The 26726-nt window shown below is 41.9% G+C and overlaps 1 protein-coding gene across 1 annotated transcript in view; it reads right to left on the bottom strand.

Moving 5' to 3' along the window:
- Positions 1-25603, bottom strand: part of FER1L6 (fer-1 like family member 6) — a 65156-nt gene extending 39553 nt beyond the window's left edge. Inside the window, 14 exon segments of the mRNA XM_032181162.1 lie at positions 539-659; positions 4141-4321; positions 6096-6204; positions 9303-9652; positions 10755-10947; positions 12535-12721; positions 13669-13825; positions 14952-15030; positions 18567-18629; positions 19298-19429; positions 19525-19579; positions 20296-20422; positions 24171-24313; positions 25545-25603. Of these exon segments, the coding sequence (XP_032037053.1) occupies positions 539-659; positions 4141-4321; positions 6096-6204; positions 9303-9652; positions 10755-10947; positions 12535-12721; positions 13669-13825; positions 14952-15030; positions 18567-18629; positions 19298-19429; positions 19525-19579; positions 20296-20422; positions 24171-24313; positions 25545-25603 (1956 nt within the window).
- Positions 25604-26726: the final 1123 nt, after the last annotated feature.

Raw genomic sequence — 26726 nt, 5'->3', positions numbered from 1 at the left:
TGCTCTGTCACACTGCCAATGCTGTAATGCCATTATTCACCACATGACTAGCAAGAATGAGGCAGGTGGGTTTGCAACGTGACAAAACAGGACCTTTGATGTACCACTAATCTTGATGTGCACAGAGAGAAGGCTCCAGCAGCATGATTTGTTTTGACCTTTCCGCAGTCTCTCCAACATGTTTATTCTGCTTGGAGCTGCTTTGTTTTCTCACTTTGGTGAAGACCAGTCAGCAGGAAACATTCTCCACTAGCTGAAAGGAAAAGCTATATAATTTAACTTGGTTCTTTGTGCGGCCTGCTGCTCACATTTAGCAAGCTGCTGGAGTTAACTTCTCAAACCTCAGCAGGCAAAGAAGGCGTAGCCCAACACCTACAGTCACCATTGGGAAGTGGAGTCTGTTCTCACGAGCTAAGATAAAGGGCTAAATGGCAAGAAATAGAGCTGGGGAGACTGTGGGGGCCTGTTCCAGGGAACCTTACCTTTCCCTGCCACGATCTGCAGAATGCCAGACCCTGGGAGCATGGTTGCCACTTACCAGGTGGTCTGCCATTTTCTCAAGAGTGTTGGAGGAGTACAAGCGAAAGGTCTGGTTGCCCCAGTAGCTCTTGACACAGATGCAGGGCTTCCTCTCATCGTACGGCAGGTACTGATAGTTCCTAGGAAAACAGCGTGCACAGCAGATCATAAAAGTAAGAAAGGAATTCAGGGGAGGCAATAGGAAGAAAAGCTGTTTGGTGCTCTCTCATAGCATAAAAACCGAAGACACCACAGGATGTGTTCATATGTGCTATCCAGTAAATACATGGTAAGAAAAAACAGAAGCATCACTTACAAGATCACATGCTTTCTATGAGAACCATGAAAATAAAAGTCTTGAAGTCAGTGGATCTAATTCCAATGTTTTTCAGGGTAGGAGAAAAGCCACGCAAAGAGGCATGCAGAGAAGCTCTGAAATACTCTGTTAATGATGGTAAGCAATAGGAGTGCAACATATAGCAGAAAACTGAGCAAAGATTAAAATCTGATCATGTCTTTAAGAGCAATGGCTCTGTGCACTGCGTGGCAGGACAAGTTTGGCAGAGTCTCACTGCCACTTTCATTTCATGGGACACTTTTTTCAAAAACAATGGCTGGTGGAGATTGACATGTCTTGGTAGAAGCTGATTTGCAGGACCTTGCTTAGTAAAAGTGACACCTAACTCATAACAACTCTGCAATAAAATGCATCTGCTCAGCTCTCAGGGCCAAGTTGTCATATTGACTTTTTTTGCAGAGCTACTTTCTTCTGGTGTTTACTTAAAAGAGGGTCTTGTACTGAAAAAATGAGCAAGACACCAGCACAACCAGAGGCTCTGCAAACTTTAATGCACACTTGGCACAGAGCCTGGTGTTTTCATTAGAGTTGTGGCAGCCACGACATCAAAAGCATGTACCTGATGAGCACCTGATGTCCTCCCTTTATATAACACTACAATGCTATGATACACCACATTTAGCCATACTGGATTTAACAGTAGAAACTGCATCATTTTAGCTAACAACAGCAGGACAGTGGAGGGCTTTTTAATGGAAACAAAGCTCTATAAACTGCTTTACATTCTTCTGGGAATGGCTCCAACTGAATGCCACGAATTCATGCTCTGCAGCTGAGCAGAGGCTGTACCAAAGAACTCTTTTCTGGTGTGTACTCATCTTGTGACTGTTCAGTATTTCTCCACTGAAACTGATTCTCTAGATAATAAAGAATAAAAGTCCTGGAGCCTCCTACTCTTCACAGTATCCCACAACTGGAAGGAAAAATCGTTGCATTTTCCATTTCCTCTCCTCTGGGAGAGGCTGTGGTACTTCAGCTCTGGTGCCTGAAACACCTCCTGCCCTCCTTCTGCACTGACCTTGGGGTCTGTAGGGCTGGTTCTCACTCCTCACTCTACCAGCTGCTGTTGTGCAGCAGTTTTCTTCCATTTTTTAAATCTGCTCTCACAGAGGTGCAAACAGCATCACTCACTGGCTCAGCTCTGGCCAGCAGCAGGTCCCTTTTGGAGCAGCTGAAGCTGGCTCTGATCTGACATGGGGCAGCTGCTGGACCATGCTCACAGAGGCCACCCCTGCAGCCCCCCCACTACCAAGTCCTCACCACAAAAACCCAGAACACCCAAATAGTTTTTTAGAAAAGTTTTACTGTTCAAAAATAGATGAAAATCATCTCTACAAGTACATTTGACTGTCCTATGGAATATCATAAGACAAGCAGAATTTCCAATATACTTGCCCCACCATAACCTACAGCAAGTTAAGCATTACACATCAAATTTGGTGAGCAGCAGAGCTACACAGGTCTTGGACAGTCAAACATGTGGTGCTTTCATAAGAGGGAGGAACAATCTCTCAACTATCTCTCAATGCCAGAACTTCTTGACCTGAAATTCACAGAGCACATTAGTTCTTTCATGGGATTTACTAAGAAAATTATATGGCCATGAAATAACTCAAATGGAAGACTGAGCTCTGAAGTTTATTACTCCTTCTATGAGAATTTGCGGGAACCACTTTTTCCATTTTAGCTTATGCATGCCATATATTTTGATATAAATGTGGAAAATTCCTGGCAATTTCATGGTCCCTACATGAGAGGTCTCATTGCTCTGCCTGCTTTTTTAATTAGCCAGTGGTTTAATCTCCAAAATGGACTCATTATTTTTTGCTGCTGTTCGTTTATGATTCAAAAACACAGAGTTTATTTAAAATATTGGTATCACATTACGTACTGATTAATACTGAAAATAACCAGCAGTGATACTGATAAGATTCCAATATGAGGTGACAGCCCTAAAGTCACTATTTGGTATCTGTGGCTGGCCAAACTGTTTTAGATAGCACAGATGGGAAAAAAAAAAAAATGCAGCATGTTACATAAATTTGAGGAACAAGGACATGTAATGAGAGCAAACTTGGCTAATATTGGAGAGAGTCAAGAAGCAAGTAGTATATTTGAAGAATGATTCATTCTTTTACAACAGTTCTTTAAATCTGAATTTTTGTTAAGGGAAAAACTAAAAATCTCAAAGTCTCTCATGAAGGATAATAACCCAGCATGTACCCAAATATGCAATCCTGGTAATGAGGAGAGGCAACTATCTTTCTGATAAAGATTGTTTTTCCTCTTTTATTTATTTATTAGCTATAGAAAAAAAAGTAATCTGCTATGGTATTTTCATTTTTGTTTTGTTCCACTGCCTCTTATTTAATCTGGCTGAATCACCAATTACAGGGAAGGATGAAAGTACTTCTTAACTTTAGGGAGGCCCAGAAACCAAACAGATCCAGGTTCCAATTTCCCACCTGGCCCTTATATCTGTAAACTGCTTGGCAGTGCCTGGCCTTCTACAGAAAGAGATACCATCTAGTCTTGGCAGTTGGCTATACTAGGGATTGTTCTACCTAACAAAGCAACAAAGAAAATATTTATTTTCTTTGAAAATATTTATATTGGTATCTTTGAAATTAATTAAAGCTTTACACTTTGTTTATAAGCAAGGCCATTTAGAAGTCTTCTGCATGTATTCATTCTTTGCCCCATCCTTTATTTTAAGAGGACTATTTCCTCTTACTTTTGTTACTACTTGCTTTTTAAGTCTACATCTATAATTATTAGCTCTGGAAAGTGTTCAGGGAAATTGTCTCTTGCCTTGACCAGATGTCAATATTTTGATGTGTTACTCTGCTTCTGGAGCTGATCACTGGATGGATGCTACTTGTGATCAGGGTATAGGTCCCTCAGCCAGGGACAGCACTGAAGGAGTTGTACTCTTTCTTACAGCTTTCCAAATGTTAATTAGCATAACGCAGCCCTTTTAAAAACATCAGAACAAGAAGTTCAATGAAGCCAATGAAGCCAAAATCAGCAGGCAGTGAAAATCAGCAGGCAGTGAAAAATGGCATGTAGCCCATCCACTTCAGTGGAGCCTGGAAAATTTACTGTTGTGAAAGACGTGATAGAAGATGCACAACATCCTCTTTTGAAAGCCTTAAATCCACACAATTGGTTTAATGCTGCCAGGGTTAATTAATGAGTCCCACAGGATTATAAAACAGTAACCAGAGTTGCGCATGATAAGGCTTTAAAACATAGATCCTCACCTGTTCCCACCTGTGATAAGTGGCTTCTCAGGGTGCGTGGTGGATATCAAGGGTACTCCAAGGTCAAGAGAAATTTCATCCTCCCTCTCATGTAGCAGACTTTCTTCCACTTCTCCACCACGTGCCTTCTTTTTCCCTCCAGCTCCCACTGACACTCCATCAGTAACTCTACCAAAGTTACCTAGAGACACAGGATTACAAGTGAAGAGATGGCTACCTTGGAGGTGGCAAATTGGAATGGAGGTTTAAAAAGAGGAAGAATATTCATAGTAAAAAAATCTTTGTCCCCCCATGTTCATTAGTTGTTCTGCATATAAAGGTCCTAATAATTTAAATCTATTACAATGTCTTTTCAGACTCCAGGACAGGGCTTTCTTGCCAGCCCTTCCCAATAGGTACCTAGGGTATCACAGAGTGGTGTGATTTTCTGTTTGCTGGCCCCTAGGAAAACAAAAGGAACTTCTGCTTTTGATAAAGAAATTCAGAAGCAAAACCAATACTGTTGTTGATATTTCTACACCCAGGAGTCTCTATGTGTGTTTGATTTAAATAGCAACTCTATGTCTTCTTTACAACATGTGGATGATCATCACAAAGTCTGATCTCAGAAGTGCTAAAGCTCATTTTCAGCCAAGGAAATTTTGCAAAGTAGGGTTGCAGAGGGACCTTCAGCAATAACAATAATTTGAGGCCCCAACTTCATGCCTGAATCCACACAACTCTGCTAACAATACAGCTGTCTTCTCTGATATGATTTTGCCTTAAAGGGCAGTTATCAGCACTGGGGAAAAGGTGCATCCATCAGAGTGGTAATTACAGGTTTTATAAGAGACAGGCAGAAAACATTCACTGCGGGAAAGGGGTGTGCTGAGTCACCCCATACAACATCACATTCTGGATTTTAGGTTCTGCTCATCATGTAAATAATGGATATTTACCAAATTTGGATCTGAATTTCAACTGCACAGATAACTGACAGATGTTCAGGTCCAGAGTTCAGAGTCGGACTCTTCTTTAGTATTACTGCCAACAAGACTCAGTATCATTTCTTACCCAACTATGTACATAGTTTCTTGTTATTCCTAGCTCTGCTTCCTGAGAAGTTTCAGCATGAATCAATATCACTCATTGGTTTCTCTATTTGTCAGAGTAACTCTCCCTGCACACATACCCTTACAATTGAGTGTACCAACTTATGTAAGCACGAAGATGGCAAGTGTCAGGGTGTTACTCTGCCTTGGGACTCTAACACAGAGATAAGCATACCCCTGCAAGGGAAATAAGACCATTTCTGGCTCCTCTCTCAGGGGAAATTTCTTCTGGTTTGAAAATATCCAGTCAACATTCATGAAAATTTCTTATTTTTTTCTTTAGTTTGCTCCTGGGGACAACTCAGCTCCAACATGAGGATGCTGCTCATGCAGTTTTGCCCTGCTTTACCCAGAAAGAGAACAGGACTTATTGGGAGGATTCCACAGGGTGAGCTGGTGCATTCATTTTGAGGCTTGGCTATACAATAACCCCTGTGCCACACTCACAAACCCACATGTAGGTCAGCGGGGTTGGCCAAGAGGGTCCACACAGATCCTCCCTGCAAAGAGGCTCCATCACAGCCAGGGACAAGTTGCAATGAGTGCTGCAGAATGAGCACCATGCTGAGATAAACTTTTTCAGTTGGATCTCCCAGGAGATTTGGAGGCTAAACACTGGGTGAGTCGCTGTGTATTGAGTGAGAGGATTTGTATTAATACAGAGCACCTGGGAGTAGAGACAGCTAAGTGACTAGAATAAACATGATGCTACCCAGGGAAATGATGATCAGAGTTTAATACAAACCTGTAATCCCTGCTCCGAAGGTGATGCCTGAACCCTGAGACAGAGCTGTCAATAGCACATAGTGTCCACTTGCAGTCAAGACCTCCACTCTGCTTTGGAGAAGAGCTTAATATACTTACCAACAGAAACCTCAAAGGTTATTGGCTTGTCCCCAACCTTCCTATCAATCATTGTGGCTTCAAAAAACGTCCCAAAGAGGAGGAAATCCTCAATTTTCTCTTCATAGATCTATTGGAAAAGAAGGAGGCAGAAAAAAAAGCATGGCATTTATTTTATCTTCTACTCTTTTTTATAGCACGGAGCCTTTACAAGTCTCTAGCAGCTGTGTTACTGTGTATATCTATCAGTCTGAAGTGCTCAGTGAGACAATATGTAGGGAGAAGTAATAACACTCTAACAATCTTCTCTGATTGGAAAAAGGAAAAGGGAAAGGGAAAAAGGGAAAAAGGGAAAGAATCTGTATGACTTTGGTCTTATCAATAGTGTCCAGCTATATCAGATGGTCACATAGAAGTCATTACCTCTCACTTCATATTCCTCCTCACCAGTAGTCCCTATTAAATGGTTTCAGTATATCCACCTATTCCTATACCATCATTCAACCTACGGCAGTTCAAGGGCTTGACATGTCACCATCCTGAGATAAGTTATTTTGCAGTAAGTGTAGCAGTACTCATTTGCATTGTGATAGTAAATGCTACCTTGCTAATGCACCCAGGCAGAGGAGTGCTCATCCAGGTCTACTTCTCCAGGGATGACTTTTACCTACTGCCCTTGTGTTTGTACTGCCAAGACATTGGCCTTGTAAGTAAGACTCAAAGATCTCTGGCATCCACATTTTATTAAATGCCAGCCCTGTGCAAAAGCCTAGTGAAACCAAGCAGCCATTGATTTATTTTTATTCTTCTGTGCTTTAAACCACAGGCACAAAGGTGGGCTCTCCGTGTGTGGGGAGTAGTCCTCTGCTGTTTACCTTCCCTGGCATCACAGCACAGAGACTGGTAACCCTGTTTGCAGCTTTTCACAGAATGTGGAAGCACCGGAACCAGAGTCTCAACACAGAAGCACACCCTGCAAAGGGTAATGACCTTTTGTGGAGTTTTGAGACTCAGTTTGGCTCTTTATAAACCTATTGGAGACACATCCAAGGGAAGCTAGCTGAGACCTCCAGTGCTCTCAGGTTATTAACAAAACAAGCTATTAGTCCCAAGACAAGACTAAGCTCAAGCAAGCTGAATTTTTTCCTTTGAGTTCTCCTCAAACTCACATCCTGACTGCCACAATCTACCTGATGCAAATACTACTGATTTCACAGCATGAACACCCATCTCCTGAAGCCCATTAGACAAGATCAGAAGTAGTGTCTTTTGCAACAGTGAGGCAATGAATAAAACATCAGCTGTACATGAATATTTGTTTCCCTGCCTTTTTCAAAGCAGAAACTGCCTTTGACATAGCCCATGACCTCTTCATTTTGAATAAAAAAACAAAGCCCTTTGCTATACACAGCAAAGGAGCATAGGTCTTCAGCGAAAGGATTAGCAGCATCTCAAATCAAAGTTAACACCACAAGCAGACTGCAGCTCCAGAGTAGCGTTGGCTTCTCTGCATCTTGATTATTTTCAGCATGAACCCAGAGCGTGGTGTGCCTAGTAAAGCTGAGGCTCAGAGCTTACGACCAACACATCCACCACCCATTATAAAGAAAGCAAATTACAAATGTTTAATATCTTTTCGCTGTTGGACTTGGTCAATAAAGTTGCGCTTTGGGGCCAGGTAATTTGCCTCTGTTGTCTCAGAGGCACTATGTGACATTTTTTGCCTTATTTGTAATGGCTCCCGTTCCTGCTTTTCTTTTCAGAGAGTCGTAATACAATTACTGTGTCTACTGTAGTGTGAAATATTGCTGAACGTCAAAAACAAAAGAATACCAAGCAGCATTGCATTATGTTGTTGCCTTTTACTCATTCTGTATTTGAAACTGAGGCAAAGTTATCAGAAATAAATCCTTATTACTATTATTAATATTTATTGGTGTTTCAGCAGGGTTTGTTTCCCTACCTGGAGTATTTAGCTAGTACCTAAAACCATATTGTCTGAAGCCCTCATAAAAATAGATCTCTTCTATATAAAGGAAAATCTATATGAAAATAAATTTCTTTTCATGTCACGTCTATTACAATCTTCAGAGAAGACCTGAGGGAAGAAGGCAATTTGCAGCTATATAAGTATATAAAGCAAGACCAGGGCACAGGCTTGCACACTGGCGTACAATTACCCATACCATTTCTCTGCTAACACACTCCTTGACCTGTTCCAGCTAGCACTCATGCAGGCAATGATGAGGCAGAGTCTAAGAACAAGCACTTGGCAAGGCTAGACCTCAAGACCAGAGAACCATTTCTCATGTTTTATTTACTTGTAGAGATGGAGTCAAAAGACCAGGAATCAGATCTACCAAAGGACACAATTACCTTAGGCACTAAGGTGAGACTCCCATTACAAAAGCCAAAATGTGGCATGCTGTACTGAAGGGGGAAGAAAACTGGTTAAAAATATTTTTTCTTCCCAATTATTGGGTAAAAAATAGAGCTTTTGTATGTACCCATGTGCTGTTGCTCCCAGACTGTGATGTGATGGAGCAAGGAATCAGAGAGTGGTTCAGCATCTGAGCCCATGTCTTGCCACATCTACACAACCTTCTCAAAGCACCATAGCACAGATCCTCCAAGGTTGCAAATCCGTACAGCAGGTGAAGGCAGTAAATTTACATGGGTTAACTTCAGCTGAGGCTAAGCCAATCTAAAGCTGCACTGACAATGCAGGGCTAAAGGAAGAAAGTTAGATGCAGCCATCTAGGCTGCACTTGAATCTCTCTGCACTTGCAGAAATTTTACATCATTGTTTCCCTACTGACTTCAATTGACAACTACCAATTTTCTCAAATGAGTGCAGGAAATCAGACTTATTGCAATCTATTCCCTTGGCTCTCTACCATTTAGCAGGTATTACATCCTGTAAGGTTCTAGTAGAAACACATGGATGCAGCTAGCGCAGAAAGGGCAATAGGGCAGAAGAATTAAGTTTTATGGAAACCAAGTCCTAAGCGATACTTCCTGTCAGTTACAGATACATATTAATGCTTTATTTTATATTAATGCTTTTTAATGCTAATATTAATGTGTTGCATTATTATGGGAAGATACCAAGACTATGGAAGCAAGTCATAAAAGCAGTATGCATGATCCGAAACCAAATACACAAGTCAGAGCCATCCTCAGAGGTACAGGGACACATGTTAATCAATCTCTTAATATTATACTGACCTCTGAAGGCACATCAAATGGCTCGACTTCCACTTCAGTTGAGTTTGTCTTATCTGAAGGAGAAGCTGACTTTCCATCCTCTCCTGCTTTGTCAGTTTTGTCTTTTCCTTTGGATGCTTTGGAGTCTTTATCTTTAGATGGCAATTTGATATCCTTGATAGTCCTAGAAAACTTTGACTCACGGGCTCCTCCTGAGAGTATCTCCACAGCAATCTCTATGAAGAGACGTCCCCTGAAGGAAGCCCCTTCTCCAAAACCTTCATTAAGCTCCTGGTGGTCATCCATGAGGCTGTTATTCCTGGCTGAGCCATAGAGATTGATCCAGGCAGGCCCAAAGGTAGGCAAGAACCCTGGAGATAAAGCACATTTTATGGCATTTCCAGTTGGCATTAGTGCGCTCTCCCGACAGTCTGCTCAAAGAAAGCTTGCCTCTTGTGCACCAAAAGCCAAACCTGGACCCATTTCTATACCGGTGGTGACCAATTCACTGTTTTTCAGGGTAATTCTTAGGCACCAAGGAGCCTCTGTCAATACCCAGCCAGGGACTCTGCCAACCTGAAGCTCTTTCTCAGAAGCTGTTCATACTACATGTGCTGGGTGCATGGAACCTGTTGCACCTCTTGGAGAAAAAAAAAAAAAAAAAAGATCTTGCTACCACAGACTGAAGACTGGGGCACAGTGGGAAAGGCTTTCTTACCTTGTCAAGACAGTTCACAGTCCCATGCCACTACCCACCTTATATGATTTATCTTTTTTTTGTTGTTGTTTAATGCCTCAGCTAGAGATTTAAATTGCCAAGTTTAAGGAGGTACCATGGCTTTGCTGAGCTGTAATAGCTGACCGTATTCCACACTAGGATAATACAGCATAAATAAGGCTATAGGTGTATGCTCAAACATCAGTGAAATGACTCCAGGTAGTGAACTTCGCATACATGAGGGCTTACGCTTTATTCTGTGCTGCCTCCTTGAGCTCTGATGTCACCCAGTTGAGCTCTAACAAAACACTTTGCTCTTCCTGGATAGATCAGAAACATAAGCCCGCTATGGCTGTAATTTGCACTTTGTGCTTTCATTGGCAGACAAACTAGCACAAACTACAAACTTATATCAGTCATTCCTAATGAGCTAGAGCAAGTTATTGCCACAGTCACAGAGAAGGTACCAAATTATGTAGCAGCCCTGTAACAAGAAAAGCAGTGGCACACCACCATACACAAAGCACAAGGAGAATAACTGAATAACTTCAGATTAAGCAAGAGTAATTAAGCAATAGCTCTCAGAACCACCCCCTAAAAAAAAAAAAAAAAAAAAAAAAAAAAAAAAAAAAAAAAAAAAAAAGGATTTACTTGAGCTCTGGGAATCCCTGAAATGGGCTTAGTCAATGCCCAGGTCTCAAACAAGTAGATTTTACTGTAGGGACATGTTTTGGAACAGGCATTGTTCCATTTACCTTTGTCACCATCTTGTTCATTTGATATTTTCTTCAAATCAATGAAGTGGGTGGCTAAGGCCACGTCATTCATGCTGCCTTCATCCCAGACCTGGATTTTGACTCTTCGGCAGAGTGGAGGGAACATTTCCTTGAAGATAATCTGTTCGTGCCATACAGGATCTGCACAGTTCTTTTGCACTGTTGTCCGACCCTGAAATGAAAGTCCAGGATATTTAACCCTAGAGGGATCAGACTCTGGAGAACAGCAGTGAGTATAGCAAAAATTGCACTCAGTAACATCTTTCCAGTCAATTTTTAAGCACAAATATCCTATCTTGAAAGTACATCTGTTTCTCTGTTAGATTGTTTATTTTCCCCTCTGTATCTAATAAAAGACCACATTATGGCTTAAGAATTCTCACCTGCATATAGCGGAGCTCGGAATAAAATATAATTCTTCAGGGCCCTTATGCACAAAACATGTCTAGGAAGCCAGACTTTGGTGTTTCTGCTACAAACTGCACATCTTTAAATGGCTTTTGAAATACCTTGGTAGTAGTAATGCAGTGCAATTTGTCTCGTAAGATGAAATTCATTATAGCTGCCAGGCTGTAGGTACCAATGGAATTACCTTAATCGAGGCAATTTATCTAGTATAAAATATGATTACTGTGGCTCGTGTTCTGGGCACACGCCTGTGTGCTAGGGAGGTAGGCTGGAGCTCCTCCTAGCCTGGCGGAGAGGGCAGGACCATAAAACAATCAGTGCAGCCGCGGGCCGTCTGCTTTCACATTTGGTGAAGCGAAATGAGTAAAAAAACCTGCCAACAATATCTCTAAACCCATATTTTACATGCCAGTCTGCAAACTCACATCAGTCACCCATTCTTGTGTCTTCTTCATATCTCTATTAAGCCTGAAGAAGCTGCACACATTTAACGAATCATTTTAACCCATACTAGTTTCAGATGTAACACTTTGCAATTTGGGTTCACAATAAATGATGAAATCAGCACCACAGGCATCGTTCTCATGCCCAAAACATCTGTAAAAGATGAACTAGAGTTCACCCCAGGGCTTCCATGCACACAGAAAGCATTGCTGGTTTAAAACCTTTTCTAGTTAGTTTCTTTCCTTGTTAAGTCAATAATGAAGACAAGCTCCCTGACAAGGTGCTTCATGGACTTAACAGAGGAACCAAATCCCTGGGCTCTGGTCCTCTTCCACCATCAAGTCAAAAGGCAGCTCTCTGTAGCACCATGTTAAATTTTGCAGGAGCTGCAGGAGTAATGAATCCAGGCATCGCTGAGAGTCTACTTGAATGCTTCTTCTCTTGCTACCCCCAGAAAACCTGCAAGGTTTTCTGCTGAATTACAGCAGAATAGTTCCCTAGTGAATACACATCCCTAAAATCCAGATTGAACCTATTTTAGTGATTTCAGTCCTGTTTTATTCACTTTAATGAGACCAGAATATAGGACTGATGTAATACTACACTGGGTGATTCACTGTCTTGTAACTGGACGTTTTAGTAACTTCTGCAGAATTCACTTTCCCATCCTGCTGCCTGACTCCAACCTATAGCTGTGAGGCTGATACCAGTTCTTCCACTGGCATTAAGTATTTCCTTCACTTTGTTCCTGCATAATTTAAGAACTGAAAATTTTCCTTCTGATGAAAGAAATGTGTCTTCCCTGTTTTACATAACAATAAGTTATGTAAAACATCATCTCTATTGCCTGCCTATAACATAGCTAGCAGGAAAGGCCTACATTTGTGATCAAGAGGATCCCAATTACCATTTGACCTGCAAACATGACCACCACATAGGGATCCACAAGGTCCTTACTGTCGCCTATGAATGCTTTGGTGACATTGGCCATGATGCTAGAGTTCATCTTCGGAAGCCCTTCTGCTTTGTAAATTCGCACATAAAATCTGGCCCATGGTCTTTCAGATGGAAATCCTTTGGGGATCAAGAGGTTCCTGAAATTAGAAAGAAGCAAAATCCTTAAAACAGAAAGCTCAGACAACGAAGTGATGTTTTTCTCCAAAATCATCACCTCAAGTTACCTTGTGTTCTGAGGGGATATGAATTTGTTTCTGCTTCTAAACTAAAATGTTTTCTGGTTACCATGAGAAAGTGGTACCACATTATTCAGGAGCCATGTCTATGTGATAGACAACTAACTACGAAAGCACAGAAAACGCAGTTTGGAGGTGACCTCTGGATGTCATCTGGCCCAACCCCCTGCTCAAAGCAGGTTCAGTCCAGCTCTGCCCTCTTCATTTGACAGTTGAAGACACCAGTAAGATGCTCCTTAACCTGTTTTTCTTAAGGCTCAAATAACCAACCCACTCCCCCTCTTGTAGTCCATGGGTTCCATCCCCCTGTCATCTTGGTGGCCCTCCTTGGACTTGGCTCTGTACGGTAGTACTGACCAGAAACATTGCTCTTGTAAAATGTGAAGTATGCTGGCAGCTCATTGAATTTCTGTATTTTACATGGAGAATGCACTTGAGTTTACCTAAGGATATAGAAAATATTTATGTGCACACATCTGATGGATGAGAAAGAATAGCATCTCCTCATGCTTTTTCTTCTTACCTCACTGCTTCTCAGAAATATTTCAGCTGGTTTCAGATCAATGAACCTTCTGTCATGGATAATCTGGCACTTAGCCACAGGGCATGGTCAACTCTATCAGCTACAGGGAAGTGACCCTAACCTGCCTTTCAATTTAGATGAGAGGATTATAAAAAAACTCTCTTTGAGCACATCAGAACAGCCAGGTATATGGCGACTTCTGCTATTAACCCTGTGTTAGCAAGGCCAGGACTGAAAATAGAGCAGAGGACTTTTGAGGTAGTTAGTAAAGAAGAATGCAGTAAAAAAAACAAACAAACAAACAAACAAAAATCTATAGCAATACTTTTCAATCTGCTCCTCAGTATCAGCTGTTTTCTGTGTGGCTTGTATCGTGTCGCCTTTGCCAGTCACACTGATGTCACACTTCAGGTATCCCTTGGCTCCCGTCCTAATGTCAGCAGGGTCTGTGAGAAGCGCCCACTTGTCACAAAAATGATGACCTGTAAAATGGACAAACTTAAACACACAGCTAGAGGTGGGTGCAAAACATGCAAATGTTCATGTGAATTCACCCACAACAGCCCTTGCTGCAGCCCTGCTTGATCAACCCTCCTCATGCAAGGTCCTAAAACTTTACATTAAGTTGTTGACCATCATGTTGGGTCAAAAAAAAAGAGTGTGAGAGAGAGAAAAGAGTGTGCTAGGATGCTCTGGGATCCCAGGGCTATGATCAATCCACAGACACAGCTATCCCATAAAGCTATGAGTAAGAAATACAGGGTAAAATTCAGACAGTAAGGCAGTCTGACTAGTGACATAGACTGCTCACTTCAGCCAGGCTATTTTTCTTCATTCATTAACTCAGGAGCCCTGAAGTGAGGGTGGCCTGAATGATTCTGCTCTTTTGTCTTTAGATGCCATAGCTGGGTGACATCTATAGCAAGTGGCCTAAATACAGCCACTCCTAGAGACAAGATCTGATTCTTGAGTAACTGTGGAGGAAAGGAAAATACGCATTCTGTGGATGGTTGTAAAAACAGACCAAAAAAAATAAAAAAATAAAAAAATAAAAAAGGAAAAAAGGATAAATAATTTTCTCTTAGCTTCAAATTTCAGAAAGCACTAGAAATCTCTGAAGATGGAAAGTCAGGTGGAGCCATGGCCATCTTTTCATCACTTCCTTCTCTCCCCTTCCTGCTCAGACTCTGTTCTCACCTTCAGCTCTCCTCACAATTTCTTCTATGCTCCCTTCTCTCTCCCTACCTCCACCCATTCTACCCCAACACATGTGGTGGACCTTCAGCTGCTCTGCAACAAGCCATTGGATTCAGGTTTTGTAAGCATTCAGCTGCCCACTCTGACTGAAAAGAAAAGCTGGCTCTGATAAGTGCATCCACCAATGAGCAGATTGTTAAGATATTTTCAAGGTTGAACTTTTTTTCCTGAAGCTTCAGCTGGTTCACTGGTACCCAAATAGGAAAACGAGTTTTCCAAAAAAGAAAAAAAAGGGGCTAAATTTATCCCTTGGCATATAACTCAAACACCTAGGTGAAAAAGCAATGCACCTCCCTCTTCCCTCTTCTTACCTTATTTAACATACAAAAAGACAGAAAATGTACCACTTACCTGGCTGACTATACACTGTCCCAAGATCTACTTTAAAGGAGCCTATCAGCACACTCCCAATCAGTTTATGGTGCATAACCTGTTAGAAAAAAAAGAGAGATTAAAGAATGTCATTATCTCTCTTCTCAGCATAAGAAAGAGCAATCCAAAGATCACATTTGGTTCAGAGGTAATAAGCGGTGAGGTTCAGCACCACCTGAAGATGCTGCACATAGCTGCAGACACAGTCAGAGAGCATTTGAAATCTCTTCTCCCCCTGTGCCTTGTGCCAATTTAGAAACCAATGCAGTCACATCCAGGTGGAATCACCGAGGTTCATCCCAGCTCCCAGGATTAAATAGGTCGGGAATCAGATGGATGCATCTTCACAGCAGATGCATTTATATTACTTATCCTGTCAGTTTAAAATAAATCATAATAAATATAAACACATGGGGCACAGCTGGTTCCGCATTAGGCTGCAGAAATTGTATCACTTTCTGTGAAAGAGTTGAATTGCCGCATGAACTGAGTACACCCACAGGAGAAAGAATTAAAGTCTTTCTTTGCAACATTTCAATGTGAACAAAACCAAGAGACTCAATTCTGCTTCACCCCCCCCAATATTAATGAAGTCGGAGAAGTGATATAGATGTAAATGAGATGGCAGGCAGGCCCCAGTGAGTCTGTCTCCTTATCCTTCCTGCCAAGTAATGAACTTAATTTAATTCAATTTAATTCAAATTTAATTAATAATATTCCTTTGTCAGATGATTTCTGAATCTATGTGCTTGTGTGTCTGGTTTTCAAATATGTGTCTGTGCTCTGTCTTTTAGACAAGGCAGATGCTAGCAACATATTCCGAAGGAAGATTGGCTCTGGAACTGCATTTGTGAAACAATATGACTCTCACCTTGACTCTGAACAGTTTAAGAGGTTGAATGAAACCCATTCCTTGCTTGGGGAAACATTTCTGAAGGCAGCCTGATTTATCTGGGAAACCTTGGCCGAACTGCAAAGAGAAACTAAACCCCTGGGTCCACAGAAGCTAAATCTAAAGGCTGGGGCTAAATATCCACACATCTGAGAGCATTTTAGGGACATAGAAGACTTTTTAGGGATGTAGAAGACTTCATACCCTGGCTTTGGACCCGTAAATCCTTGACAGAGAGAGATACAGGTCTTTTGAAATTTTTCATTTGATATTTCATGTGACTTCATTTTGTGGATTATTCTCCACTGTGCCTCTATGATTTAGGGATCGTACTCACTTGTCCTTGGTAAAAACTCACTTCAAACATGGAAGGTGTTGAAGTAGAGTGGACAAATAAGCGCTTTTAATTCAACCCTGTGTTTAAAGTTTAAAAATTAAGGAACCTTTGTGTGGGAGCCAGTGCACTGGCGCTGCTTTCTCTCAGTCCCTGCTGACACCAGGTCCCATGATAGCACTGGAGCCTTACTCTCATGAAGCTGGACTAGGGCACGCGTATGGGAAGAAGCCATGAAAGCTGAAGGGTTTCAAAATTACACTTTTGTAGGAACTACATGAAAACAGGAGCTTGTCCAAATTGACTGTTTCCATCACAGGATGGGTGGAAGGGGGAAGTTGGCTGTAGGCTTTCTGTGGCCAAAAAAAAAAAAAAAAAAAGTGCTTTTATGATGCAGAAATGAGGACACGAGGTAAATTCATATGATCTTGTCTCAATGCTCTTTTATTTTCTCTCCAGGGCATGACAAGATGTTCCGACAGGGTTGGATGTGTAACCCTCAGTACTCTATGCTTTAGGAGATTGCTGTGTGAACTGTGATGTCCTTGGGTAAACGCCTCCTATTCCTACTGAAACAACGAGGATGTCCACTCCTTGTAGTGCACGTGGCACTTTTAACTGCTGAGGAAATACCTCACTGCTTCTATTAAGTGCTCTGCATCTTTCCTGGTACTTTTTCAAGCATATTTTTTCTAATGCAGCAAATAAGGTGATCATGAAGTTTCTAGTGAATGCCTCCGTCTTCTCTAAGAGGGAGTATTGTACCTAATCTACGTTGTACCTCATAAAGGGTTTGTGGCTTCCCAAACTTGATTGACTCTATAGATGACTGAATGTTTTTCTTTGGATTTTCTGAGTGTGAACAAGAATGAACAGCGTTCACATAGGAAGCATTTCACTACTGAAGATATAGGCTTAGCATGGAAGGGGCATCTAAGTTTTACTATGGCATTACTACAAGGTTGCTGGAATGCACTGGGAGATATTAATTACGAAAAATATCTATTCCTTAGCAGGTGCTAAGAAACAGCTAATCTCATTTTTTCCTCAAGTGTAGAGTTTTAATGTAGCTAGAATAACTGCTGAACTGATGAGCAATAGCACTAATCTTTTTTGATTTCCTTGAGCTTCCAGATGCAGATGAGTTCATTTTCACAGATTAAACGAATTCAGTGCATGAATGATTGCTAATAATGGAGGCTGCCAATCTTTGCTTTTCCTCAGGTGGGTTTCACGCTAAGCAAGTGCTGTGAAGTTTTCTGTGCCCCAGGGTTTCCTCCTCTCCCAAAATGTGTTTCCTCTCTTACTTATTTCTATTCCTCTGATACACTGCCTTCTCCAAAACTGTATTGCAAGGTAGTGATTTTCTGTTTCCAGTAGCATACATGAGCATTGCACTAGGTTAGTATTTCCTTTTAAAATGTCATTTTTATCTAAAAGGCATTCTTTAATTTCTTGGTCTTGCACCTTCAGCAGGTGTAAATCAAAATGTTCTTAGAGGCTGATGAAACTATGCAGATTGATACCAGTAAATGCTGACACATTCTCCCACACACCCCAACACCCTCAGAAAGCTGGCAATGTCCCCTCCTCCATGAGATATATGAAAGCATTATCTAAAGAATGATAGATCCAAAAGACTGGTCATACCTTGGAGAAAAATAAGCATACATCCCCAAGCAGCAATAGTTCAAAAAGTTGACCTGTCAGTACTATCCTGATACTAACCATGTTGTATGGGGGCCATACATTGTGATGTTAAGTCATAACAGTGAGACAGTTTCTATTCCCATGCAGAAAATGAGCCAGTGTCAGCCTGTAGTAAACTCTGTGCTCATGGATACATGAAGGTCAGGTGTGCAGATACCCTGCATAGCTGTAAGTTTCATGTATTTGAGCTGTGGACAGCCCAAGAGCTGCTGCTGAAGATAAGGTACCTGAATATTTTAGTTAGAAACAGCTATAGCTGAGGAACTGAGATAAGCCAGAAGTTTCAACTTAGTCACTTGATACAAGGTGAAGCTTAAAAAAATAAAAAGACAAAGACAATGCTGACAGCTGTTAACTAAGGTGAAGTTTCTCCTTCTACCTCACAGACTGACAAGACAGCAACACGTGTCCCTGAAAATGCACACCTAATCTTCCCTTACATCTAGCCTTACATTCCTTCAAATCACTGCAAACTGCCTTTCTTCCTTTTCCTCTCCCTCTCCTTCCTCCTTCCTACTCTTCATGCTGGCTTCATAGCACTCTTGGTACCTAAAATTATTTCTCCTTTTAATTGCACTAACAAGAAACATTTAGAGCCAAAATGACATAAAAAAACAATGACATTTACTTACTGTACTGGGCTTTCTTAGGTACTTACAGAGATGTTGATTATTTTGTCGAACAGAAACACCTGTGGTCCAACGAAATCAAACACAAAGTACTGTGGGGAAAAAAAAAAGGACAGCAGATCAGAATCATCCTTGTGCTGGTAGCAGCACTGTCAGCAATGTGTCCTGGTGGGACACTGAGGGTGTGGGGAGGTGGTGGTGGGCACAGCAAAGCCCTTCTGCTCCCTGGATCATAACTTCTGTAGATCAGACCCATTTGCTACTGTTGGCCCTCGCTCCTTGCATGGCTGCATAGAACTGCCCGTGGCACTCACTCTGCATCAGAGGTTATTGTCAGAAGGGACAAGAGGAATGAGGAAACCCAAAGCAGTTTTTGTTGTGGGAGTTGTTTTCATGTGATTTGTTACCAGCTGGGAAAAACACATTTCCCAGCTGGAAGGGTTAAAGCAGGGAAATGGTAGGCAATGGAGATTGGTGGTAGTTTCGACAAAGCTCCCAGATGGATCATTTGGAAAAATGATGAGGCAGCAGTAGTGGGGTGAGGCAGGATGTGATGGGAGGACCAGGGTGGACAGACCTTGAGAAGAGAAAGGGCAGAGAGATAAACTCAAGAGAGCTTGAAACTCAGACAGCTCCTGGACAGACATCCCTGCTCAGACAGGCAGATGCTACCAACTTTGTACATTCCTGTTCAAGCTACCAAACCAGTGGACACCCAGAGACACTGAAGAAAGTGCCTTCCCCAGGAGAAAGCACCGACCTCATTGTAGAAGGGGGCATTTGTGCCTTCCTTCACTGTTGTTTGCTTCTTTTCATCACCAATCTCGATGATCACCACCGGGTCGATGTTCTCACCCACCAGCTGCCTGGCCTCAATGATGGTGATGGCAATCTGTGGGGTGCAAGGACACCATGTACTCTCCCAGGCTCACATCCAGCCCAGCCCAGGATTTCACAGGCACATAAGGGCTGTCACCCCCTGCTCACCTGGTAGTTCTGGGATTTCATCTCGTCTTCATGAATTCTGGGCACCAGCTTTGCCCTGTGTCAATCACAAAATAGTTCATTAGGCATCCCTAGGAGCTTAGAGCACACTCAAGGACAGTTACTCAGCTTTGTAACAGGCAATTTGGTAAGCGCCACAGTTTGTACCTGAGCAATTCCACCTCCCATGCAGAACGGTGCCCAGTTAGTCTTTTACCTTTTCCTATTGCTTCTCATGAAACATGAAGAGGTTCACATGGTAGAATTCAGTGTAATCATTCCTTGGCTACTATAGAATTTCATACCTGGATATGTATGGCCTGTCTCTGTCTGTTATGTGTCTGCTAATAGGGAAATGCTTTGCATCCGCACAACACAGAGCAGCTACCTGCCATGCATTGGAATGATTTCACCCATTGATCCTGTCAACCCTGAGTCCGTTCCTCCCCCATATGAAAAACTACTACACAAACGCTTGGTTATAGATGCTGCTGTCCCTTTCGGCTCATTTTCATTAGCAGCAGAGTTCAGACCCTCTCGGCATCAATTTCAATCTCTCCCTACACTGGATAGCACCTGGTGACAATCTGTCTTGAGCTGATCATATTTTGCCGAGAAGTACATCCCACTCTGTCATGTGGAAGGACTGAAGGGATCACTGCTGTCACCAAATGGATTTTCTGTCAGCAGGTGTACTGCTGTATGGCAATGCCATTCCCGAGCAGGATGGAAAAGTATTCTGGGGGATGTTAGATAAGATATGCCAAGGACAACCTTTTCCTCTTTGGGCTTAAGGATGCAAAAACACTGGACAATGCATTGCTGTTCATCAGGTCTTCCTCTTCCTCTTCTTGTCTTCCAAGAGTATCATGGTAAAGAATCTCACTTCCATCATGAACACCTGGTGAGCAAAACACAACAATCTTTATGCCTCTGATATTTGCGAGCAAAAGATGACTTGGAGCAGTTAGCAGCAATGAATTCATCAGCATGAGCTGAATATTTTGTTTATTTGGGTATCACAATTAGAGATCAAAATTAGGACTTGTATGGACCAGCACAGATGAGCAGCTGCTCTCCTTCTGTGCAAAACCATATACTGCATGTAAATGCCCCTCTCTTCACCCCATGTTCGTTCGCAACAGGCACATATGCACCAGTGGCATCTGATTGCCTCATCTTTCATCTGCTAGAAAGATGGCAGGACAGATTGTTAGTTTTTTGCATGTATTTTCAGCAGTGAGCCTGCCATTCCTGTTTTGTTATAATAGTGTGGCACCCTCCAGTTCCTTCCAAGTGACTGAAGTGGAGCCTAAATTTGAAATAATTTCTCACTTTTCCCCATTGCAGGGATGATGAACTGGAGATCAAGAACAGAAAAAAAAAGAGTTGAAGAACACAATTCATGGGATCTCTTGTAGACAGCTATGCTCAGATGAGACAAATTGCTTCCAGCAGTGCCTATTTTAGTTCCTCACCAAAGAGAGTCTAAGCCAGTAGCTCAGAGGTACACATCTACGTTCGGACAGAGAAGCCCTTCCTTCTCTGCTTTGTCCTCCTAGTCCAAAGAAAGCCCTGCCAGCATCTCTGCCCCTTGTTGAGTACATTTATGTTCAATGCCTGCCTTGGGAAGGGACTTGTGTGGTTGGGGTGAAAGTTTAGAAATTGGTTGCCTGTAATTAATTCTGATACATACATCTAGGCACAAAATGTTCATTGACTCTGGACTTGAGCTATTTCTGGTCTAGAAGCAGCCAAGCGGCACCCATAAAAGTATAGATGAGGTGCTCAGCAATACCCAGTGGCTTACATGACTTTATGGAGACAGCTCTACATCAAATGAAAGGAAATACGTTCAAATGCAATTTCTCCAAGTGCTCTATGGCACTGTGTTCCAACTAGAAAACTGGACAAAGGGTTTTAATAGTGCTTTCCTGACTCTTTGCAATGGTATGGTTCCTTGAGGAGTACTTAGAAACTGCTGATGGTAGCAAAGGACCATCCAGTAAATCTTACTTGGATTTCTAATTTTAGTACTCATCAGGTTTGAATGCAGATTTGGCAGCTGACTTCCACAAGCCCCTCCTCCAAGCAAGCCACCAGCCAGGTAAAGACAGATGGGACTTTTGCTATTGCTGCAAAGCAGCCAGGCATGAGCCAGCTCCAGCCTGGGTGCCCTACTGCCCTGTTAAGGCAGCTTCCATAACTCTTAATGAAGGTTCCTCCACTATAAATCTTGTATAACATACATGCTCTCTGTCTGCCCCTTTGGTTCTCACCTGATGTCCCCAGAACACAGGGAGGGGGAATTGTCTCTGTGTAGACACAGCTTGATTTGCATCCCTTGAGGGAAAGGCGTCTGTTAAGTTTTGCACCTGTATCACTAAGCTCCCATGACAACCCCCATATCCTATTTACTCTAGAGCATGTTGTTTGATTATGGGCTTGTAGTACTCTGTACTGTTTGCTGTGTAAGCTAAAACAGATAAAACTTCCCTCTCCTCAACTTGGAACAGCCATGTGCCAGTGTGACGTCCTGCCTGGACCACCCTTTACAAGGTTTTTACATGTTGTTTCTGTTATGATGTAAACTCTTCGCAATGCTTCCTTTGTTTTACGGATCCATTCTCCTGACATTTTAATATCTGAATCAATATCCTTTTTTTACTCGATAACCATGTGTATGCTGCACATAACCGATCAGCAGGAGTTATTCCCTAATGTGGATCCATCAAATGGTTCAAAGACGGACCACGCTCCCTCACCGCACACTTCCTTGATAAGTCTCCTAAACCCAAATCCCCAGTCAACTGAGAGAGAGTAGGTAATTTCTGTATCTTTACAAGTTCAGACCCCTCAGCAAGAAGGCACTGATGAAATGTGTGAAGATCACAGAATCACAGAATATCTGAGTTGGAAGGGACCCACAAGAATCATTGAGTCCAACTCCTGGGTCCCCAAAGGATGACCCAATAAATAGATAGATAGAAAGATAGATAGAAAGATAGATAGATAGATAGATAGATAGATAGATAGATAGATAGATAGATAAAGCAGACCCTGTGTCTGAGAGCATTGTCAAACACTTCTTGAACTCCAGCAGGCTCGGTGCTGTGACCACTGCCCTGGGGAGCCTGTCCCAGTGCCCGACGACCTCTGGGTGCAGAACCTTTCCCTAACCCCCAGCCTGACCCTCCCCTGTCCCAGCTCCATGCCGTTCCCGTGGGTCCTGTCGCTGTCCCCAGAGAGCAGAGCTCAGTGCCTGCCCCTCCGCTCCCCTCGTGAGGGAGCTGCAGGCTGCCATGAGGCCTCCCCTCAGCCTGCTCTGCTCCGGGCTGAGCAAACCAAGGGACGTCAGCTGCTCCTTTTAAGTCTTTCCCTCTAGGCCTTTCACCATCCTTGTATCCCCACTTTGGACTTTGTCTAACAGCTTTATGACTTTCTTATACTGTGGTGCCCAGAACTGCACACAGTACTTGAGGTGAGGCTGCACAGTGCAGAGCAGCATAAGATGCACCGTGGACCCCAATGCATGCAAAGACTCAAAGACAGTATTTGAAAACTCAGTTACAGAGAACTGAATGCTTACATGGGAAACAGAAGCAAATTATAGCATGGTATTTCTTGCAGAGCATGATATATTTATAAAGCATAAATAAAGATAAATAAGATAAATAAACTCTAACATAACTGTAATTACTACGAAGCTCAATAGTGTTTGGTTTTCTCTTTCTCTAAAAGCCAAGATCCCTTGCTGTAAGGACCAGAGGAAAATCTTTTTGTTTAAAGTAGTGACCTTTAGCTAAATAGTGTTTGTGACACAAAATAAGTATTCCTGTTTCTACCCAACAGTGAGTCAAGATACACATGGCTGCTTTATTGCAGCACTGTAATTCACGGGCTGCACTAAACCCTTAGGAGTCCATGTTTTAAAGATCCAATTAAATTTCAAGCATGAGACTGAAAAAAAGCACAAAAAAGCAAACAATTTGTTGTGGCTGAAATACGAGTTTTGGTGAAGGTGAATGGGAGGTCTGTGGGAATAGGAGGAAAATGGCAGTGGTAGGCCGTGCTAGAAAATGTCTCCTTAGCTTGAGAACCAACAGCATGTTAGGGGGTAAGAAATAAAAGACTCTGCGTGTCTTACAGATGTACCTACATCTGTTAAAAATTTAAAAAAAAAAACACTCTGCTATACATTTAAGAGGAGAACTGCTACTAGATAAAGCTCCCAGCTTTCTTTTGCCAGTCTATCCAGCCATCATAGGCTACTCAGGTTATGTTCTGCAGTTTCTAGAACAAGCAGATCCGGAAGAATTACACAATAATATATCTACCTCTAGAGAATAAAAATAAAAATATTAATAATAAAAAGACCAACCATGCCATCTGTCTACGGAAAGAATCAGGCTAACATTTTTGTTTACTCTATCAGATACAGCAGTCTGAACTTGCAGGATCTGAAGGTGGATTTAACAAAACACATAGTATAAAAAGAATAATCTCACTGTTTACTTAAGAGTTATAAAGAGTTTCCTGCCCATTTTATCAATATTAAGACACAATTCAAATGAGTTCACATGAAATTAGGTATAGTATAATCCCCAACTTGCTCTCGTCAGTTGCAGTATTGATTTATGGGGCCTTACCTAGTGCGTCTTTGTTTGCAATAGTCAACCCTTTCTCGCCTTTTTTCTTCTTCTTCAGCTTCATGCCAGCAAACAGCCCCTTTCTGAAAAATTAAGGAAAAGCAATCATTGTAATAGCTTCCAGCCCTTCTCTGTGCTGGACTCTGATTTAAGGACCTGTTGAGAGAGAGATCTGATTTCCATGTGAGATCATTATATTATGATTTCCCTTCTATTGAAATAAAACAAGGGAATGCTCTGGATTATTGCTTCATCTAATTGTGTTTATTTTTTAAATTTGGCAGTGTACAGACAAACACGCCGAGAGAAGAGACAGAGATTATTTTCAAACCAAGGCAGCACAAAGAGGCAAAAAAGGAAGTTCAAGTTTCCAGTTCTACTGACTTCTCCACACATAATTCTTATGCCTGTGATGAGACCAGAGATAAAAACTACTTACAGATTATAGGTTCCAGGTCAAAAGCAGTTTCCCAGTGAATTAAGATAAACATAAAAGCATTTGTTTAAACTTTATTGGTGAAGATGTGCACTGTGCTGGTGGCACATTCATCCCAACAGCTTTTGCCATTTATTTATTTAATTCTCACTCCCTTCCAGCAGCAAAGCCACAAGCAGAGCTGGACAAGAGTTTCTCCTCAAGCTGTGTTACAGGGATGGTTCAGAACAGCATCAAGCCCAGCTACCACTGCATGTGGCTTTTCTGCCTCCACTCCTTCCTATTCTGAACTAGGGAATTAATCTGGTTTAAAACTAAGCCTGCTAGAGCTCAGTAGGGTTTTAGGCAGATCATTTCTCAGATCATGCCTGGTTAAAGTCACTCTACGGCCCCAGTAAGGCTTTCATATTTCTCGCATTCATTCTGTTTTAGCCACAGTCCCTTGCCAGGAGCCTACCATTGTCATTCATTAGTGGCAGGTGTTCACAGGGTGAGGTCCTGCATGGCCCTGGGCTGGCTGCCATCACATATAAAACATGACAAGACACTCATCAGGGACCTACACAGTCCTGCCTCCTGAGAAACCAATGGCAAAACTCCCTGCAGCAGCTGGCAGTTCAATGCTGAGCTAAGCTAAAGCATCTCTCCCAGAGACAGCACAGAGCCAGACCGGCTATTCAGAGCTCTGTTTTGCCTTTTCCAATTTTACTCTCCCACTGGTCCTTCAGCTCTTTTGTGAGTAGAGAGAAAGAGCAGTCATGTTTTGTAGAGCTGGTTTTACAGAGGGGGGCAAAAGGAAACATCTCTGTAAGTCATACAGTATTTTGCCTTCAACGGTCTTATTTTTCCTTCCATAGCCCAGTCCAAAGAAGGCAAAAGAAGGGCCATGAGTCCCTCCTCCTTGGCTCCAGCATCATCCCACCAAACCCTTTCTTTACCCTCTGATGAGGCCCAGCAGCAGCGGTCCTGGAACAGGACATCGATGCTGTTCTGACATTTCACAAGAGCAGAACAAAGTATGAGTATAAGACTAATAAAATTATCAGTCTTCAGTTAGACATGACCTGCTGCTCCAAATTCTGCTCCTCTGTGTCCCAGAACCAAGGCAGGAGTTGATGTCCTGCAAGGAAAAGCCATGGGGGGGGAAGATGTGACTTCTCCCCGCTGTCCCTGAGGAGGGCTCAGCATAGCATCTCTTCTCAGCAACATGAAAGGAAAATACCATTTTTGCATTAAAGCTGCGCCCAGACTTCCCCTTTCAACTCAAGATTTTGAACAGGGGTTGGGAAGCAGCTGCTGTCCTGCAATTGCATCCCTGAGATATTAAAGTGAGGAAATTTAGCACAGCTGTACTTTGGGAAAGGACTGGCTGGTTTTTGTTTATCTTCATAGTTTTCTTATCTCTTCTTCCTTTAACAAAGTGTGTTTTTAAGCTGCATGATTCATCATTTGAGAGGAGACTGGGGAGTGGAAATCGAATCACTGAGCACTGGAGTGTGTAGTTTAATTTTTCCAGGTTTCTGAAGGATTGAAACAGCGGTTAATAATGATCCTTAAAGTCTGCATGTGTCATCTCTTGCTGCCAAACTAGGCTTGGCAAAACAATTACAATACCATAGGAGACATACACAGAAGTTTCTCCTTAATGATAAACTGGGCAGTACTTGGAACAGGGGTGGGCATTAATGACCTCTTGGTCTTGAATGCCTGAACTAAGACCAAAAATAAAATAAAATAAAATAAAATAAAATAAAATAAAATAAAATAAAATAAAATAAAATAAAATAAAATAAAATAAAATAAAATAAAATAAAATAAAATAAAATAAAATAAAATAAATAAAAAAATAAAAAAAAATTGAGAGAACAGTAGTAGAGAAACTACTTTGGAAATTATTTTCATTAGATAAAACATCATGGACTTATTTTGAATTAACCAGATCACCCTGACCTACACTCAGAAATCCAAAGTCATTGCAAATGATGCATTTTGCTTTACTTCATGGTGAAAAATTCACGTTGTTGCAGACATTGCTTGATTGTTGTCAGCATAGTTCAGATTTCACATTCTGTATGCACTGCAGTGAAATAAATGGTTGTTTGCAGGCAATTTGGTCCTCT

Source organism: Aythya fuligula, chromosome 2 (assembly GCF_009819795.1).
Source record: "Aythya fuligula isolate bAytFul2 chromosome 2, bAytFul2.pri, whole genome shotgun sequence".
NCBI classification, from domain to species: Eukaryota; Metazoa; Chordata; class Aves; order Anseriformes; family Anatidae; genus Aythya; species Aythya fuligula.
This window is presented reverse-complemented; position numbering and strand designations above follow the sequence as displayed.